Source organism: Artibeus jamaicensis, unplaced genomic scaffold (assembly GCF_021234435.1).
Source record: "Artibeus jamaicensis isolate MK-2021 breed Jamaican fruit bat unplaced genomic scaffold, CSHL_Jam_final contig_76, whole genome shotgun sequence".
Lineage (NCBI taxonomy): Eukaryota > Metazoa > Chordata > Mammalia > Chiroptera > Phyllostomidae > Artibeus > Artibeus jamaicensis.
This window is the reverse complement of record NW_026521954.1, coordinates 24,782,983-24,800,862: the sequence shown is the minus strand read 5'-3', so window position 1 is coordinate 24,800,862 and position 17,880 is coordinate 24,782,983. Positions and strand designations below refer to the sequence as shown.

At 60.1% G+C, this 17,880-nt stretch overlaps 1 protein-coding gene across 6 annotated transcripts in view; it reads left to right on the top strand.

Annotated features, from left to right (window-relative positions):
• The window catches only part of JAKMIP1 (janus kinase and microtubule interacting protein 1), an 88,882-nt gene that overhangs the window by 66,511 nt on the left and 4,491 nt on the right, over positions 1–17,880 (top strand). For all 6 annotated transcript variants that reach the window (XM_053672436.1, XM_053672439.1, XM_053672440.1 and 3 more), the window contains 10 exons: positions 724–807; positions 1,921–1,983; positions 3,038–3,136; positions 5,536–5,637; positions 6,353–6,406; positions 6,897–6,962; positions 12,187–12,255; positions 13,637–13,714; positions 16,363–16,566; positions 17,563–17,628. In XM_053672436.1, the coding sequence (XP_053528411.1) occupies positions 724–807; positions 1,921–1,983; positions 3,038–3,136; positions 5,536–5,637; positions 6,353–6,406; positions 6,897–6,962; positions 12,187–12,255; positions 13,637–13,714; positions 16,363–16,566; positions 17,563–17,628 (885 nt within the window). The remainder of the gene's footprint in view (positions 1–723; positions 808–1,920; positions 1,984–3,037; positions 3,137–5,535; positions 5,638–6,352; positions 6,407–6,896; positions 6,963–12,186; positions 12,256–13,636; positions 13,715–16,362; positions 16,567–17,562; positions 17,629–17,880) is intronic.

Sequence of the window (17,880 nt, the reverse complement as noted above, 5' to 3'; positions counted from 1 at the left end):
CACGCCCTGGAGCCCGTGCGGCACCCCAGGGCGTCCGTTTCAGGGCCCCCCCCACGGGCAGCCGTGGGGGGTGGCGAGGGAGGCTGAGGGGACGGGCGCTGCTGAGCCACGGAGAAGCTTCCGGCCCGTAATCCGTGGGCCGGAGGAGGTGTGTGCTGGGCTCGGCGGAAGCTGAACCACGCGGTTTTTATTAGAAAGTGTGTCTCATTGCCAACATCTAAAAGTCAAGGGAAGCTCAGACCTTCTGGCAACTCCAGGCTTTGGCTGAGTGGCAGTTCCCCTGAGACAGGACGTGTGTCTCCAGTGTGTCACTGTCCCCACCACTGCCCGGGACTTCAGGCTCTGCCGTGGGTGATCAAGGGCCCGTGAAATGCTCTGGCAAGTGTGACAGTGCTGGTGACTGCCCACTGAGCAACCCTGAACTTGGCCTGAAAGCTGGGTTGGGACCCTGACGTGTCCAGCTTCAGCCCCTCAAAGGAACTGGCTCTCCTCTGGGCCTCAGTGTCCTCGTCTACAGAACCCGGAGGGTTGGAACCGAAAGTCTCTCGCGGCCTTTCAGTTCTTAAAATAGGAGGTAGAACCTGCATTCCCCCCAGGTAGGCCGAGTTCGAACACGTGCTCCCAAACGGCCCGTCTCCAGGGTCTGGGCCGCAGCGCGAGCCTTGCCACCTGCCAGCCAGGCAGCCGGGTGACCCACTTGCTTTCTGGTCTTTCCCATTCCAGACTCGGGAGCAGCTGCAAGCTGACCTGCTGAGGTGTCAGGCCAAAATCGAGGATTTGGAGAAGTTGCTGGTTGAGAAGGGACAGGTGAGCAGTGGGTTTTGCGATTCTGTGCATTTCTGTCCCCTCGGTGGTGTCCCGGGCCTCTGTGCCGAGGGAGTGCTCTGTGGACCGGACCACGTGCTCCAGACACGTCAGAGGGCAGAGCACTGGTGGAGGCTCGGCGAGAACGTGCCAGCTGACAAGCCTGTCTGCGAACCTTTAAAAACTCAAAACAGGCCAGGAAATCCTTACTTGGCTCACCCTTTGTTTGCACAAAAATAGGACACAATTCCAGAAGCAAATCAATGCTAGAAATCTGTTTTGACTCGAATCTGAGGAAAGGTCGCAGTTGACAATTGAGATGCAGGTGAGAAAGGGGGTCGGCGCCCACTAGTAACTGTCAGTCATGCAGAGCCCCGCCTTGGGACTCCGTGCGTGACTGTCCCTCTGGGATCCGGCCCCAGCCCTTCTCAGGCCAGAGTCACCTCCCTGTGTGCCCGGTCTGCATTTGGTCCGGCCTGGTGACGGCCAGCGAGACACGGCAGAGGCAGAGCCAGGCCCAGACCTGTCCCCTGGGCAGGGGTGGGGGGAGCGTCCTGTTGGGTCGACAGAAGCCTGGTGGCCCCTGGACCAGAGAGAAGGGGAGCAGGAAGGGTCTTCATCTGGCCATTCACCCACCCTCCGGTCTTTCCTGAGCAACTGACTGCCGGGCGCAGCGTGAGGCACTGCGGGTGCCACAGGGACAGTGGGGACTTCCCTCTGCAGGCTCACGGAACGGACCCCGGACCCGGGTGGGACTTGACCAGGCAGAGAAGCGTGGTTAGCTCGGCCCCGGCAGAAGGACCGGGACGAACACAAGCATCACTGTTGGGGTGCGGCCCACACATGGGGAAGCCCTCGGGTGCACCACCGGCCCGGCCCCCAGGTTGCTGGGAGAGAGTGGTCTGTGTGCCGACTGCATTACACGCACCGTTTCTCTGTCGCTGATGCAGAAGCAAGTTCCTGGGCTTTTGGGGACATGAGTCCTGGAGCAGGGGTGCCCCACAGAGTAGCTGTTCCTTCTTTGTGTGTTTAAAAGTTCCTTAGTAAGTGGCCCTCCCCCCGACACGTTCGCGGTTTGCTTCCCCGCATGTGAACACACCGAGTGCTTCTCTCTAGGATTCCAAGTGGGTCGAAGAGAAACAGCTGCTCCTGAGAACCAACCAAGAGCTGCTGGATAAGGTACGTGGAGCCCCAGCCCCACGAGGTCGGGGCCCCAGAGTCTCCCCGCCCCTTTCCTGGCAGCACCCTGGGGCCAGCTCTGAGAGGGACGCATCTTCCCCGTGGTGATCAGAGCCCTGTTCCCGGGGGCTCCTGGCTGCTGGTCCTGGTTCTGGTCCTGTCCTCAGGGAGAGGACCATAGGGGCCTGCAGACGATGTCAGGGCCACCTGTCCTTGAGGGGCTTTTGAGCCCTTCCCACCCCCACGGGGCGGGGCCTGTGGCACTGATTGACGGGCAGCTCTCAGGCCGTCCTGGTCCAGTTCCTGGATGGGAGGCCATGGGACTAGCAGAGCTGAGCCTGTCCTTCCCTCTCCAGTCATGGAACTTTCTAGAACTCTCAAGCAGTTGGCTTGTGGAATAGATACAATGTTTTGGGACAGGATCTTAGCTTAAATTTTTTCTTACTTGTCTATAATTCAGTGGGTTTTTTCCCCATAAATTTACTGAGTTTTGCAGCCCTCGCCACAGTGCCGTTTGAGGACACTTTCTGCCCTCCCTCCACAACGAGCCCTCAGGCCCACTTGCCGCCAGTCCCGTCTCCCACCCCCACCCCCCCACCCTCACCCCGGCAACCACCGTCCCTGTCCCGCCCCTGCTGACCTGCCTTCTCTGTGCTAGAGCAGTGGGTCCTGGCGTCAGCCTGGCTTTTAAGCGTCCCAGATGCCAGAGTTGGACAGGCCTGGCCTGGCCTGGCTTGCCGGGGAGGGGCCGCGGTCCAGCCCCAGCTGTGTGTCTGTCCACCACCCTGTGCTACTTGACAGCTGTTGGGACATTGGGACAGGTCCAGACACCGCCGTGAGAGTGGCCCTGTGCATGGGGAAAGGTTTTCTCCCCTTGGTTCTTCTCGCTGAATTCTGGGAGCCATTGGAAGCTGTCACAGGGGATGGCCCCAGGCGCAGCCTCTGGGGACAGGTCCTTTCCCCCGCTGGTCCATGATCGGGGACACCTCCCTCATGGCCCCAGCGAGGGACAGCGGCTGTCCCTCCCGTTAAGCCCCAGATGTGTTCGCTCTAGATCTACCGGCTGGAGATGGAGGAGAGCCAGCTGAAGAGCGAAATGCAAGACGCGAGGGACCAGAACGAGCTGCTAGAGTTCCGAGTGCTGGAGCTCGAAGTAAGGGACTCCCTCTGTTGTAAGCTCTCGAACGGCACAGACATTCTCTTTGAGCCCAAACTGAAATTCGTGTAAAGCTCCCAGATGTTTCCGCGCATGTGTCCGGGGGCCGTGTGATAGCTGTCTCTTCTTCCTTCCTCCCTCCCTTTTTTCTTTTTCAATCTGTATGTTCAGAATGATTTCACTGCCTTAAATGTTCTGGAGAGAATGCTCACCGAAGTCTTTGGACATGTACCAGAGCTAATATATTTATTGCCTACGGCTTGTTTTGCACTTAATAAAATAATTTGTTTTTGCAATATTTTGCCTTTTTTATTTGTGTTTCATTTCCATAACGACTTCTCTCCCGCATGCCTAGCCAGCTGGGGTGCCCTCTGCACACCCGGGCGATGCGTGGCTGTTGTTCACGACACACACCTTTTAATGCGGCCTCGCGGGCGGCGAGTGGCACCTTCGGACAGGGCAGGTTCTGACCTGGTGCGCCGCCGCCTCTGGTGTGCTCACTGCTAGTTTGACCCATTTTCTATTTGCCAAGGTCAATGCAGGTAAGTAAACCCGGTAGAAGGAGGTGTTGGCGCAGGCAGTTAGGAAAACTGGTCCCGTTGCTTGAGTTCTTTTCTCCAGCGAGTCCAGAGCGGGGCGTTGCCGTATCGGACTCAGAAACTGCTGCCTGTAGCTCAAACTGCCGCTCAGAAGTGCTCCGTGGCCTGGTTCCCGGAGAGCAGCTGGGTTAACCCTTCAGGTCCCCCTCTGCTCTCAGAGGTGGGCCGCGTGCCTCGGTGGCGAGGGTTTTCCTGCTTCCTGCCCGTGGGCTTCCTCGGGCTTGTTACTGTGCTGCCTCTCAGCCATGTTGCTACTTCCTAACCCTCGTTTTTCATTGTTGGTTTCCACTGCATCGCCATCGGCATTTTGAACCTCACCTGAGGTTGTGCCTGGTCTCTCTCAGCACCTGTGGCGATGGACTCCGCGGTCCCTTTGCATGTGAGGGGCCCTTGGGCACAACGTTTCTGCTTCTGTTTTCTCCTCCTGGCTTCCGTTCAAATTCTGTTGGCGCTAGAACTTACTACCCTCGTGTGCTATGTATTGCTGGCGTGCACCGCGGCCGACTGTCTCAGAGCCCAGTGTCACTCACGGGGCTCCGGGCCCCGTGCTGATGGGAGGGCGAGGTGTCCACTCCTGGGGCCGAAGTCGGGTCATGTGTGGCCGAGGAGCTTGGGTGCACTTCTTTCTCGTGAGAGTTCTGTAAGCAGGCTCAGCTCACTAGCAGTTTCTTTTAAGTGTCTCTGCCATCCTTCGGAGGCGTTAGAAACCAGCTCCCTGACTTCCTTTTAAACACGAGCGTTCTCTTCTGACCTGTTCTATGGAGACTCTGTTTCAGTCCACAGAGAGCCCGCCCTTGAGGACCGAGCCATTGTGAGCTTTGTTCTTGGCTGATAAGGGAAGTAAGCTTTTCTCTCTAAACGGTTTCAAGCCCGCTTAGCCAGGCTGGGGCTTCCTGGACGTGGAATGGAACTAATGACTCCCTCTCCCCCTCAGCCTGTCTGAGAGCATAGGATCAGCGCTCCCCTGGTGACTCAGGGAGCTGTCGGTTCTGTGGCTAGGTTCTGCGGGAACACCCCAAGCCTGCTTGTCTGTCTTCCTGTGATTCTGAGAGCAGCTCGGTTGCTGGATCTCTCCTCTGCTGGCGGACCGGGCCGTGGCTCGGGGCGGCGGGGCAGCGCCCTGCGGGAACCTCTGAGAGCTGGGTGCCGCTGGCTGCCACTGGCTGCTGTGTTTTATTCCTGTTAGTAACCGAGCTCCCCTCCCTGTCCTTTCTGAAAATGCGTCACTTCATGATGACTCATAAGCATCTCTCCTGGGAAACGTTCGCTTTTCCTTCCTTAGTGACTGAGAACCCACTGCCCATCGGGGGATGGGGTGATCACTGGTGCTCGTGTGGTCCCCCGAAGTGAAAAATTAAAGCAGTGGGAATGCAGTCAGCAGGTGATATTTAACAATATGTGAAGCCAGGGTCCTGGCCGGGCTGCAGGCTCCAGTTCTGTCTCCAAGAGGAAAGTGGTCACACCTGCCTTGGGGGTCGGAGTGAGGGTTACCTCAGGGGGCGAAGTGCCCAGATGTGACTGCCCGGGCCTCCCCCTCACCCCTGACCCTCTGCTAACCCTTTCTCCCCAGCTGTGCAGGTGAGAGGTAAGCAGGTGTCCCCAGGAGGTCCGCTGGGCGCAGAGGCCTGATGGCGTGCCGTGCCGCAGACACGAACACTGTATAGTCTGAATGTAGGCGTTTTAGTCCCCTCTTGGCCAACTTGGAATTGGTCAGCTCTGCCGAGGAACGTGGGGGAAGAATGGCAGGTGGTAAGCCATTCCATCAAGTTCTGTTTTTAAACCAAATCTTTTCCCCAGGAGAGAGAGCGGAGGTCGCCAGCATTTAACCTCCAAATCACCACCTTCCCCGAGAACAACAGCAGCGCCCTCCAGCTGTTCTGTCACCAGGAAGGAGTGAAGGTAGCGTGCCCGGGGTGGGGTGGCTCTGCCGCTGTGGCCACGGCTGCGCCGAGCTCGGCTGTGCAGGGGGCGTGTCCTTGTGCTGGGGCTGGAATTCGGTTGAAAGAGACCCCGCCCCCACCATACTGCAGAAGTTCGTTATTTTAGCGAATTGCCAATTGTTACTCTCTTTGTGCCCACGATAAAATAACAGAGGCTTGGGGTGTGGCTTGGAGGGCTGACCCTGGCTCAACCACTTCCCCCCTGAGCCCGTAACCTCTCTGAGCCCTGGTCTCTTCAGTGCCCCTGAGCACTGGGGAGGCCCTATGGCAGCACCCACACTGTGAAGTGGGGGGTCAGTTCACAGAGAGAAGCGCTCAGTGTGGTGCCTGCCACATGGGGGTGCTTCGGACCGGGAAGCTGTGGTTGTTCTGACAGCTGAGTGCTCACCCTGTGCCCAGGACCCTGTGGGCACTGCGGCAGTCCTTCTGACCCATAGGACGCCATGGCCTTTAGAGAGAGCAGGACGCAGACTCGGCCGCAAAGCAGCTGTTTCTACCCTTTTCTCCCCTCCCCGGCCCCCTCCCCCTGAGGACCTGCTAGATGAGGCTGTGGTCGTTGGCCCTGAGGGAGACGGGGCGCGGTGTGTCGGGGAGGAGCGAGGCGGTGGCCGTAGGGCGAGGCGTGGAGGGCCTTCGTGGCGGGCTCAAACATGAACGTTGGCAATCTCTTCCAGGATGTGAATATTTCTGAACTTATGAAGAAGTTAGATATCCTTGGCGATAACGGGGTAACTATGAGCGGCGGGGTCCCCGTTTTGTCTTCCCGTTTGATTGGGGTGTGCTCTGTGTGGCTTTCGTGTTTTGTTTTTCCTTTCTAATTTAAGAGAGCTCCTAAGTGCAATGGAAGGCTTTTGTAGGGCCGTGTCCCTATGGGGGTGGCTGGGTCCGCCTTTGTCGGAAGTGGGGTTCTTGAGGGAGGTCCCCCTCGTAGCCCGTGAGTGATGAGGGAGAAGCCTTAAAGAGAACACTCAGAAAGAAAGAGGGACCCTTTGAGGTTTTCCAAAATCACACAGCGATGTTTTTAGCCTTCCTGAAAGATGGGCTTGGTGCCCCTCGTTGGCGACATATTCCCAAACGGAGGGCTGGTCCTCAGATCAGACGGGACGACCCTGCTTTGAAGTCTGGCCCTTGAGACAGCGGGGGCTGACCCCGGGGACGCGTGCAGGGAGGACCTGCGGTGGCCCATCCTCAGACGCCCTTCCTGTCTCTGTGTTGTAGAATTTGAGGAATGAAGAACAGGTTGCGATAATCCAGGCCGGAACTGTGCTAGCCCTGTGCGAAAAGGTAGAGAGCCCCGTGGCGTCTCTGCGCGTCCCCCGGTCCCCAGCGGCGCGGCACCGTGACAGACTCCGCACGCAGGTGTCTCGCTTCTCGTGGCGGCATGTGCGTCTGTGCGTCTGTGTGTCTGCGTCTGCATGCGCCCCTGCACGCCTGTCTGTTCTCTGACAGCACGTTGCTCACGCTGACGTGAGCGCAAACTGACGTGAGCGCACGCTGACGTGAGCGCTGACGCAAACTTAGAGTCCACAGGAGGAAATAAGCCCCCGTCTGGGACACCGCCCCCAACTTTTGGTGTATTTCCTTGCAGAGTTCCCCATGCCTGTGTTCCAGACATACTTGAATTCTTCATACTTGACCTCCAGCGTTTATCCTGTTCCCAAGCAGCCCCTCCCCCAGTCGTTGAAGGCCCCCTGCCCCGTCCCACTGTGGGGCCCTGCCCCGAGTCACTCCATCCTCCCTCCGCTGTGAGATGCTGAGGGCGTGTCCACTTTCTTTCCTGCTCAACATCAGCAGCGTGAACAGCATGTCCCCTCAGTTTGCATCTACGATTTAAAACACTCCCGCAGGGCAGATTCTGGAGGTGGCTCCCGGGGTTCACTGGCGAGACAGTCTTGAAGCGCTTTGAAACTGTCAGCCTGGTTTCCGGGCAGGTGCCCCCGAGTGGGACCACGAGGTTGGTTCCCAGTGGGGAACGAGGCCAAGGGGCCCGGAGGAGGCTCCGAGACACCATCCTTCTCGTTTCCATTTCTCTGCTTGCTGGTGCTGTTAAGTGCTGGTTGACTTTATACATTTTCTTCCTCCTCGTGAGTGGTAATTCCATTTCTTTGGACAGTTTTCCATCGGGTTTGTTTGTTATTGATTCACTCGAGACGTGTTTGTCATCATCAGGGGTTTTCTTTCTGACTTCTCTGTGTGCTTTACGGACTAAAGGTAACAAGTGCACACCATCTGTGCTGGAAACACAGCCCCGGATGGTTGACCTTTCACACTGGTTTAGGGTGTTTTGGGTGCACACAGCTTTTCATGTCGTTCCACCGGTATTTCCCCTTCAAACCTGACTTCAACTGGAAAACGCCAGTGTTACAGTGAGGAGGTGTTCACCGTCTCAGTCGGGGCTCCCCTGGAGTCCTCGGGGGGCAATTCAAATAGAAAGAGTGTCCATGCTGCCCCATCACGGACGGGGCAGGAAGGGGCAGAAAAAGGCAGGAAAGGCCGCTGCAGAGTCTGGCAGAGCCTCGCCCAAGGCGGTAAGTGGGGACTTCCAAGTCACTCGCCTGGCTGAGTCTGTGTCCTCAGGTGAACAGGGGGAAGAAGGGGCCTCGCTTGGCTGGCTGGGGGCTCACGAGGTGCAGGTGGCCACGCAGCGTCGAGCCCGTGGCATGCATTCAGCGGACACCCCTCTCTCACCAACAAACCCGCGTGTGGCTGTTGGGTGAAGCGCTGAGCCGGCACTGAGGACGCGGTTTATCCGGCATTTCTTCACGCACCCAAGACCCTCATACTTCCGGAGGAGGAGGCTGTGTTAGACTCGTGGTCCCTCCCCATCCTCAGTGGCCCTCCAGGGTGGACCTCAGCCCAGCCCTTGCTGCCAGTAGTGTGGCCTTCTGCAGGGGGGGCTCTGGCCCCGCTGAGCCTCAGCTGCTAGCCAGCCGGGAGCCTTGTACGGTTAGTGGGCGGGAGCAGGGCCTATTGGAGCAGAGGGATCCTTGCTAGGAGTGCCTGGGCAAAGCACAGGGCCTGGAGGCACTAGGGCAGTGCTGGCGGGGAACAGAGAGCGGGACCTGCCTGTGGACAAGGGGTGCGGCTCGGGGTGGGGCTGGGGCCGTGGGTGTGTGTGGAGGGGCCTTCCTCTCTGCAGCCTCCAGACTCTCCCGGAGGGCGGTCCCTTGGGAGGTTCGCAGCCTTGCTGAGGGTTCTCCCACCAGGGTCCCTCCCAAGGGGCCCTCCCCGCTCCCCAGCAAACGGCAGGTGTTCCAGACCCACAGCCTCGCTCCCCAAGCTTAGACCCTCAGGGCTCCTTCTCCCCTCAGGGCCCAGCGAGATTAGCCACACAGCCCCCTGGACGGCTGAGGAGGTGGGGTCTGCCTGGCACGGGGCTCCTGCCGGCTGTGTGCCCGTCACCCCCGACCCACTTTCTCTAGCTCCTCCCGGCTGCTGCCCATCTTCCCCCGAGCCCCAAATCCTGCCGGTGGCTCAGCCCGGCACCGCGCTCTGTGCGAGCCTCCCTCACCTGCCAGCTCCTCCCGAAACCCCACAGGTATGGGTGGGAGCAGCAGGGGGTGCCTGAGGCCCGTGTGGAGGGGGCCCGACTCCCCATTTGGGACTGTCTTCCTGCTCCGTGTCTGTGAGCAAAGATCAAATGTCTGGGAGGCGCATCCATTGCCCCCTTAGAGAGACTGTCAGTACTGAGAGTGGTCCCAGAGCAGCAGTGGGTCCCTGGGACTGCTGGCAGTGGCCTCGGACAGCTGGGGTGACGCCCCATCCAGGTGGCTCAGGACCGAGGGTTTTCCTGAGACATGGGAATTCAGTGCTGAAATAGGGACTGTCCCCCGCAGACAGGTGCCCCGCAGCTGACAAACGCCAAAAAACAGCCCCCGGGGGTCAGCGCCCCCGCCCCCCGGCCCCCACTACATTTAAAAAGTGTCACTCAAACTAGGACCTGAACAAGCAGGTGCACCTCAGTTTTCTAGTCAGAGGCACAGGGCTGCCCTGTGGCAGGGGCACGGGGTGCCACTCGGCCGTTCGATGTCCCGCCGTCTTCCCCGACGCTCCCACTGACCCACCCCCTCAGCGAGCACTTACCCAGTAGAGAGGCCTGAACACAGGACTGGGGAGGACTTACAGGTGACAGTGAGTCGCTCCTCTTTTTCCTCAAGTTCAAAGCCAATCAGAAAGATGAAAGTTTTAAAAAAACCCATGTTCCCACTGTAAGGGGATCAGAGGATGTGGCTTAGGCATGCGGCTCGGTGGAACTCTGACAGGTGGCCTGGAGTCCGTCCTGGGACCCTTCTCTGCAGGAGAAGTTGGGCTCAGGGGAGGGAGCTCGCCCCTCGGCTGTGGGGATCAGACCCTGCACCGGTGCGCTTGGGAGAGCTGGCGGGTGCAGGGCACCCCTGTCAGGCTTTTGGGGCTGGCTCACCTCTGCCCTGGATGTGGGGGAGGTGGGGGTCCCTGCCCCCGCCCCTGCTGGGGGAGGTGCAGAACGTGAGCATTCCGGTTCTGACCCCTGGAGTGAGGCCCAACAGACGTGAGAGCCTCCTTGGTATGGAAGTCAGGACCTCACCTGCCCAAGGTGCTCATGGCCCGAATTTCTGTTCTCACTCCCTCTCCCACATGCCGCGAAGGACTGATTAAGGTTTTCCATTGAGAACACCATGCGCACCGCAAACCTGTTCTTAAACAATAGGGGAACCTGACATTACGTCTGACAAAACCCGTTCCGAGAGCAGCTTGTCACAGTAACTTAATGCCGGATTTTCCCGTTTTGATTTTATTCACTTCCTGACTGCTTATGTTGGGGTATTAAAAATGAAATATTTTTCCCCACCAAAAACAAGCTTACCTGTATCCGAGATACCGCACAGCCTCCCAGCCAAGTCTGACGCGGCCCTGGGGGCGCCTTCAGCTGCTGCTGGCCCTGGGGCGGCCCTGGGGACCAGGTGCACTGGGACGTTCGTGGGGAGCCTCTGGGACCGTAGCTTCCTCAAGTCTGGTCTCCTCCGTGGGGCCAGGGCACACCCCCCAATCCACACCCGCACACCCTCCTGCGTCCAGCAATGTCGGCAGCCGCCTCTTCCTGGGGAGGGAAATTGAACGGAACGCACCAACGTGGTCCCTGCTTTTGGAGGGACAGTGTGGGAGGGAGACAGACACCTGCAGTCTGTCAGGTGAGTGCTGTGACGGGCATTCACACCATGACGGTGACATGGGGCCCCTCCAGGGCATCTGGCTCGGGCGGGAGGCAGCAGCTGGGTCTGGAAGGCCTGGGGCTGAGAGCGGGGCGGGGAGGGGTGGGGCGGTCCAGGTGGAGAGAGCCAGCACGTGCAAGGCCCAGGTGAAGGGCGAGGTGAAGGGCAGCTTGGCTTGTGTGTGTGGGCCCGAGGTTGTCAGGAGGGACAGGGAGATGGGACACGAAGGTCCAGGGGTAGATGCATGTTTCTGAGAGGACCTGCAGGCTGGGGGGCTGGCAGAGAGATCTCATGTGAGCCCGAGGCTGAGAGCAGGCCAGGTGGGGACAATGGGGCGGGAGCGTGGTGGGCAGCTTTGAGAGAGGAGATGGTGGGAACTTATGGGAAATCAGTGGGTGGGGCTGGCCCAGGAGTCGGGGTTTGGGTGAAGGGGGGCCAGGGAGGCCTGTGGTGCGGTGGGCTGGGCTGGGGAGACATTTCGGAGGGGCAGAAAGAGCACGGGGGGCGGGGCAGATGAATGGGGATGGCCATGGGCAGGGTGCGCAGGAAACCAAGAGCTCAGGGAGGAGGAGAAGGAGGAGCAGCTGGCAGCTGACTGGGGCTGGTGTCAGGAAAGGGGCAGGGTCCCCAGGCAGCAGGGACAGGGAGGCGGTCTGGGCAACCACACACGTTCCTGCCCGAGGTCCTGCCTGAGGTCCTGCCTGAGGTCCAGCACGTCCCCCGCAGGCCTGGGCACCCGGCCACGTGGACTGCCTCCCGTCTCCCAGGCGGGCTCCTCACGAGGACTCGCCTGCACACCCGCCTCCCGTCACGCCCTGGTACTCAGCACGTGGGGGCATCTTGGGCCTTGGCAGCAGCCGGCTCCCCTGCCCAGCTGGACCTCCGCTCCGCCTCCATCCCAGGGAGCACCTGGCTGCTCGGACGTGCCCCAGGGGGCTGCAGCGGGGCTGGGTTCAGAACCCCTGCTCCCCGCCTGTGGGATCCGGGACGAGTGACTGAGCCCGAGTCACCCTCCCCTGCTACACGGGGCAGTGCCGCTGCTCTGAGGGGTGGCGGTGTGGGGCCGGGTGAGGCCCCAGGCCAGAAGCCACCAGCACACACTGGGCAGAAGAGCCACGGTGACCCCCGCTGGCCAGCTGCTGGGTCTCCGACGCCCACACGCGGGCTGTCCCACGCCCAAGTCTGCTGTGTGCCAGTCAGGCTCCTGCAGCAGAGGGAGCCCCTTCTAGGAGGGAGGCCCCCCCGCACACCCAGCCCTGGGAGGGGCCCCAGCGGGCGCCGGGTCTCATGGCCCCTCCTCTGTCCCTGCTCTTTTCCAGTGGCTGAAGCAAATAGAGGTGACTGAGGCGGCCCTGACCCAGAAGATGCTGGACCTGGAGAAGGAAAAGGTAGGAGGCTCTACCCCAGCGGGGGGGGGGGGGGGGGGGCTGGCAGGGCCTGGGGGCTCGCCCGCCCGGACGGTTGGCACCTGATTTCATGTTATTCATTTGTGGATGTTTCCATCGCTTTGGCCTTGGTGTCGCTCTGGGTAACTACTTACCAACCTTCCACTTCGTTATTCGCTTACTATATATTTGGGAGTCTCCGCTATCCTTGCCTGGTTTAGGGGTTCAGTACCAAGTGAGCAGGGCCCCTGCTGCAAGCCCATGTGACCGTGTGCTCTTGAGTGACAGCCACATGCCATGTGACATCAGGAGAGGCATGTGGTGATATGGAGACGCTCGGCCCAGTGGCTCCGGAGGCGTGGAGACAGGCCTCCAACCTGCACTGTCTGCCTCACGGGCCTCGATGGCCCACTGGAGCCCAGGAGAGACACACAGGACCTTAGCTTCCTCACCGACAAATGGGGGTCCAGCCTCCACTGTGCTGGGCTGATGGGCAGAGGGACCTCAGGGACGCAGCCAGGTTTGCGCAGTGCTGGGCCCCCTGTGGGTGGCTATTCACCAAGCACCTGTGGGCGGGCGCACAGGGCAGGGTGCCAGCTCACCCAGGCTTGGTGTCATTGCAGAACCCTCAGAGACCTTTTGAATTTTCTTAGTAGTTGTGAGAGGCCGGGGCAGGGTGGCAGGAACAGCTTTGGCCTGGAGCGGCGTGTGGTATAGAGCAAGCCCTGGGCTGGAGTGCTGGGCCTGGGCGTTCAGTTCTGCCTGTCGCCAGGCAGCTGGGCCTCGGGCGAGGCCCTGGTCCTCTCGGACCCTCTGTTTCCTCGTCTACGAAGTCAAGCAGCTGCAGTATATGAGCTCCAGCCCCGAATCCCGGATACTCACACTGGAAGGAGATTCGTGACCTGGAGAGACAGTGCTTAGGGGACTGGGAGTGTGACTTGGAGGGCGGGGCGGGACCTAGGGTAGTGACTCTAATCAGCACCTGGGTGATGTGGGTGATGTCGTGTGGGGGGTAGAAAGAGCTGCTACTGGGAACTGATGCAATGGTCTTCAGGAGCCACCAGGCGGCAGCAGGAGGAACAAGAAGGATTCCTGAGATCGGGCTTGGGAACCGCACTGGGGGGAACCCTCCCTGCAGGCAGAGCCCGTGCGAGAGGAAGCTGAGAGCAGGGGGCAGGTTCCATCCAGGTTCTGGGGCCTGTGAGGCTCAGCGAGGGGCTCCCACAGGGAGCTGGCAGGGCACACTGCCCACCCCTTCTCACCCGAGGCTCCCATCCCCAGTGGGGGGAGGCTGTCACTGTGACCAAGGGGTGCAGGTGACTGAAGAGCCGCACTGGGCCGGATCTCATGCCGCTCTTGACCCGGGGCGCCTCCCCTCTTCCAGGCCCTGTTCAGCCGGCAGAAGGGCTACCTGGAGGAGGAGCTGGACTACAGGAAGCAGGCCCTGGACCAGGCCTACCAGGTAGGACCCCGGGGCGGGCGCCTGGGCCTTGCGGACACCACAGCAGAGGCTGCCTTGTCCTTTGGGGCTGGCACTGCATTTAGGGTCCTGGCCTGCACCGTGTGGGAGTCATGAAAACGCCACCTTCCTGGGATGACAGGAATGACTGTGCAGATAAAGTGTTGGTTTCCAAATCACTCATGATTTTCAAAAATAGACTGATTTCTTTAGACATGCTTGTTCCATTCTGGTGATCGTTTCAGATGAATGGAAAAAACCTGTCTTTCTTATGTTTGTTTATACTTAAATATTCACTCATGTTTAAAACCTCAAAGCAAGTGCGCTTACCAATAGGAAGGAGGGACGGCGGGGGCCGCTGACCATCAGAAGAGAAATTACTTTGCAGTCTTCTGCAATATTGTATTCTTGGCACCAGTTTCATGGGTCACACGGCTTTGAGGACACTCAAATTCCGGAGGGAAATTCTTTTCTGGGGTGGCGGGCCTGTGGGGCATGTCCCCACCTCGGCGAGGATTCGGAGTTCGGTGCCGCGCCGTGAGGGAAGGAGCAGGGCTGTTTACGGAGCCCAGGGTCAGTCTCTGCCCAGATCCCTCAAGTTAAAAGTGTTTGCGACCAATGACTGGAAACATTCACACCCTGTTTCTGGGAGCATCTCCGGGGAGACAGCAGTCCCTGGGGCTTAGCCCAGACGGGAGGTCCACGGGGGGAGGCTGGACACCACGCGTGACCCTCAGCCCTCGTGTCCAGGCTCTGAGGCCTGAGTGGCCCCAGGAGATCCAGTGGTCAGAACGGACCGACCCTCCCCAAGACGTGGCCTCTTCCCTCGAAGTCTTACCTCTGGGCGGACCGAGTTAGAACAGCGTTTAAGGGCTGTTTAAAAACAAAAACAGGCTCAGCCTTCTCTCACCTTCTCATACGGTTGTGTTTTTTCTTGATTTTGTGCATTCCGACCCTTTTGCAAATGCCCCTCACCACCTCCCCGCACTCCACGCCCTTTCAATCATGCAGCCCCTGCCTTCACCTAGAATTTCCCCAGAAGTCCAAGGAGTGAGATTTCAAAAGATGTTACAGGAACTTCAGGCCAAAAAAAGTGGGGTGCGGAATGCAACTCACTGAGTTTGGAAAACTTGGAAGGACCATCGGTCCTCGATATGCTACAGGGTGGGCTGAGCGGAAGAGGGACGTTAGCAACGGTCTGCCGAGGCCACTGGGTCCGGGGCCCTGTTCCCAAGGGACACCTTCTAAGACACCTATTTCCCAGCCCGTCGGAAACCTTGGTGTGCACCCTCTGTAGTGTGAGCGCCCCGAGCACAGGGCCCCAGGGACCTCAGGGGCCTGGTCCTGCCAGGGCGGCTCCTCTGTGCTCCGTCCTGCTGCGTTCTCACCCACAGACGGTGCCGGGGCCCGAGGCGGGGTTTCAGGCCCAGGATGGGACTCGTGCTCCCACACAGCGCTGGCCTGAGTTCGCCTGCAGGGGTTGCAGGTTCTGGGGTGGGGGTGGGGGGGTGGCAGTGCCACGAGCCGGGCGGGAGAGCGCCTAGCAGGGTCACACCTGCGTTCCTTAGTCACCGAGCTGAGGGAGACGGGGTGGGCCCACAGTTCAGCTTCGGGACCTAGGTGCTTGGGTCCTGGCTGGCAGGTGGTGACACAGGGTCCCCAAGTGGCTGGGACACTGAACAGGAGGGGTTGAGCCAGCAGGCACAGGCAGACTCCTGTCTGCATGCGGCCCACGTGGAGGAACGGGCTCCCACTGGCTAACTTCCCCTGGTGATGGCTGGGGCAAGGGGGAGGGGTAAAGCCTGTGGGTGGAACTTGGCCTTGGCCGAGTGGGCCCAGAGCTCCTGCAGGGAGTTAGGTCAACCTGCAGATGCCCGAGGTGGCTGCAGGAGCGGCGGGCACATGGTGGCAGAGGGTCACCTACACTGGCCCCCCCACCCCAGGCCTCAAACCCGCTCTGGCCTCTTCTTGTCAGTTTCCACCCTAACTGAGGCTGCTCTGTGCCATCTTAGGACAGGGGTTGTCCCTTAGCGAGGGATGTGGGCGGGGCTAGAAGAAAGTTTTCTCTTTGGTCACTAGACATTCTGAGAGGTAGCTGTATTTGTGTCTTCCCGTAAGGTTGAATAGAAGTACCCCTCTGATGTTAAACTCGGAGCCCCCTGAGTCCTCCAGCTGGTTAAGCTGACACCCTGCCAGCAAAGGGCGCCTGTCCCCCTTTTGGGGGACACAGGGAGCAGTTAGAACATGGCTGCTGTTTGCTTTGGGGTAAAACAGCACCCTAAGTAGCCGGCTGAAAACCAACAGTGAATGAGTTGAGACAGACCCCCTGTTGTAAAGGGGAGACATGTTCCCAAGCCCGGGGAGTGCGTTGGAAGCCAGGGATAAAATGAGGACCAGCCGAATCGCACCGTTTAAGGGACGTGGGTTTATCTGTCCTATTGCCCTTGGATCGAGGAAACCACATCCTCAGAGATGTGTGCCCAGGGGGCCCTCGCCACCGAGCTGTGACTGCGGCCTCTCTGCGTGACCCCGGGTGTCCCCCTCCCCTGCACCGGGTCAGCCTCCCTGGGCTTCGGGGTCCTGGCTGGGGCACTGGCTGTTCCTGTTACCCTTTGTGACTGTCCCCTGTCTGTCTGATTTGGGCCGCTCAGAAAATCCAGGAGCTGGAGGCCACACTGTACAATGCACTGCAGCAGGAGCCGGGCCAGAGGGCCGACGAGGCGCTGAGCGAGGGCCAGCGGGAGGCCCTGCAGGCCTCCGTGGAGAAGGTGCGCCGGCAGATCCTGCGGCAGAGCCGGGAGTTCGACAGCCAGGTGCTGCGGGAGCGCATGGAGCTGCTGCAGCAGGCCCAGCAGGTGCGGGCGGCCCCCCTCAGCGGCCACTCCCCTCCCCCACCACACTGGGCCCCGGTGACACACCTCCCCTGAGTGTCCAGTGTCCTAGCGCCTGCTGGCCTGCAGAGACAACTGCTGGTACCGCAGGCCACTGCAATGCCTCCTGGGGTCCTGTCCCTCTCCTGCCAACCCATTCCCCCAACGCACCGCTTCCTAACACACAGTGCAGCCCCACCCCTCCCCGAAGACCCTCCTGGCTCCCCATTGCCCAGAGGAGAGTCTGGGTTGCTTAGCCCGACACCCTGAGCCCTCGAGGCCCATGCGGATCTCCACAAACGCATCGCCCACTTCTCGTTGCGCCGCTTTGGTCTGTGATTTTCTAACCTTTTTGTGCCTCGCCCTGGCCCCCCTGAAGCTTGCGTCCCAGTGTGGGGAAACCGGCCGGGGCTGGCACATGGTACAGGAGGGGCTGAGTGGGGCTCACGCCCGCAGTGTGAGTGGGAACAGCGATGCCGGTTCCCAGGGCAGTGAGGGTCAGAGAGGGTTAGGGTCAGTCCGGGGTGGACGCTGCAGCCACGCCCACCCCCTCCACTTCCCCTGTCCCCACTCCCTCCCAGGGTCCAGCTAAATAAAAGCATGGAATTAGGTGCCACTGCAAACCCACCATCCTGCCCAGGACACTTGGTCCAGTCTTGATGTCTGTGTTTCAAAGAGACCCTGTCTTCAGAGCACACACTGTATAATTCTATTTCCGTGCACTTCCGGAACAGGCAAAATCGGTCTTAGTGACAGGTCAGAACGGAGTTCCTCTGGGGGCCCAGGGAGCCTCCGGGATGCCCAGGGGCCCTTGAGCTTGGTTCAGGGGCGGAGGCGGGTGGCACCGGCCTGTGCACGTCGACCGGCCAGCTGGCTGCCCACTGGGTGTGCATACACCCCGCGGCTCCTGCTCCGCTCCCTGGTAGACCGGGAAGAACCGGGAAGGCTACTTCTCCTGACCCGCAGCCCGATGTGTTTCAGAGAGTCCGGGAGCTGGAGGACAAGCTGGAGATGCAGAGGCGCCACCTGAAGGAGCTGGAGGAAAAGGTGGGTGTCTGGAGCCCGCCTCCTCCTGCCCAAGGTCAGGCCTGTCTCCGGCACCCCTTGTCTGCCCCACCCTCCTGCCCCCAGGTCAGCATGTCCAAAAAACAAGTAGCTGCTTTGTGTCCTTCTCTAGGGAAGAAAAGTGCAGTTTGGGACCAACTTTGTGTGTGGGGGGGAGGATGCGTGTGGAGTGTCCTTTTTTCCACAAAAGAAGATGAGGGGACCCTCTTTTTTGAGCGATAAACCAGCCACAGA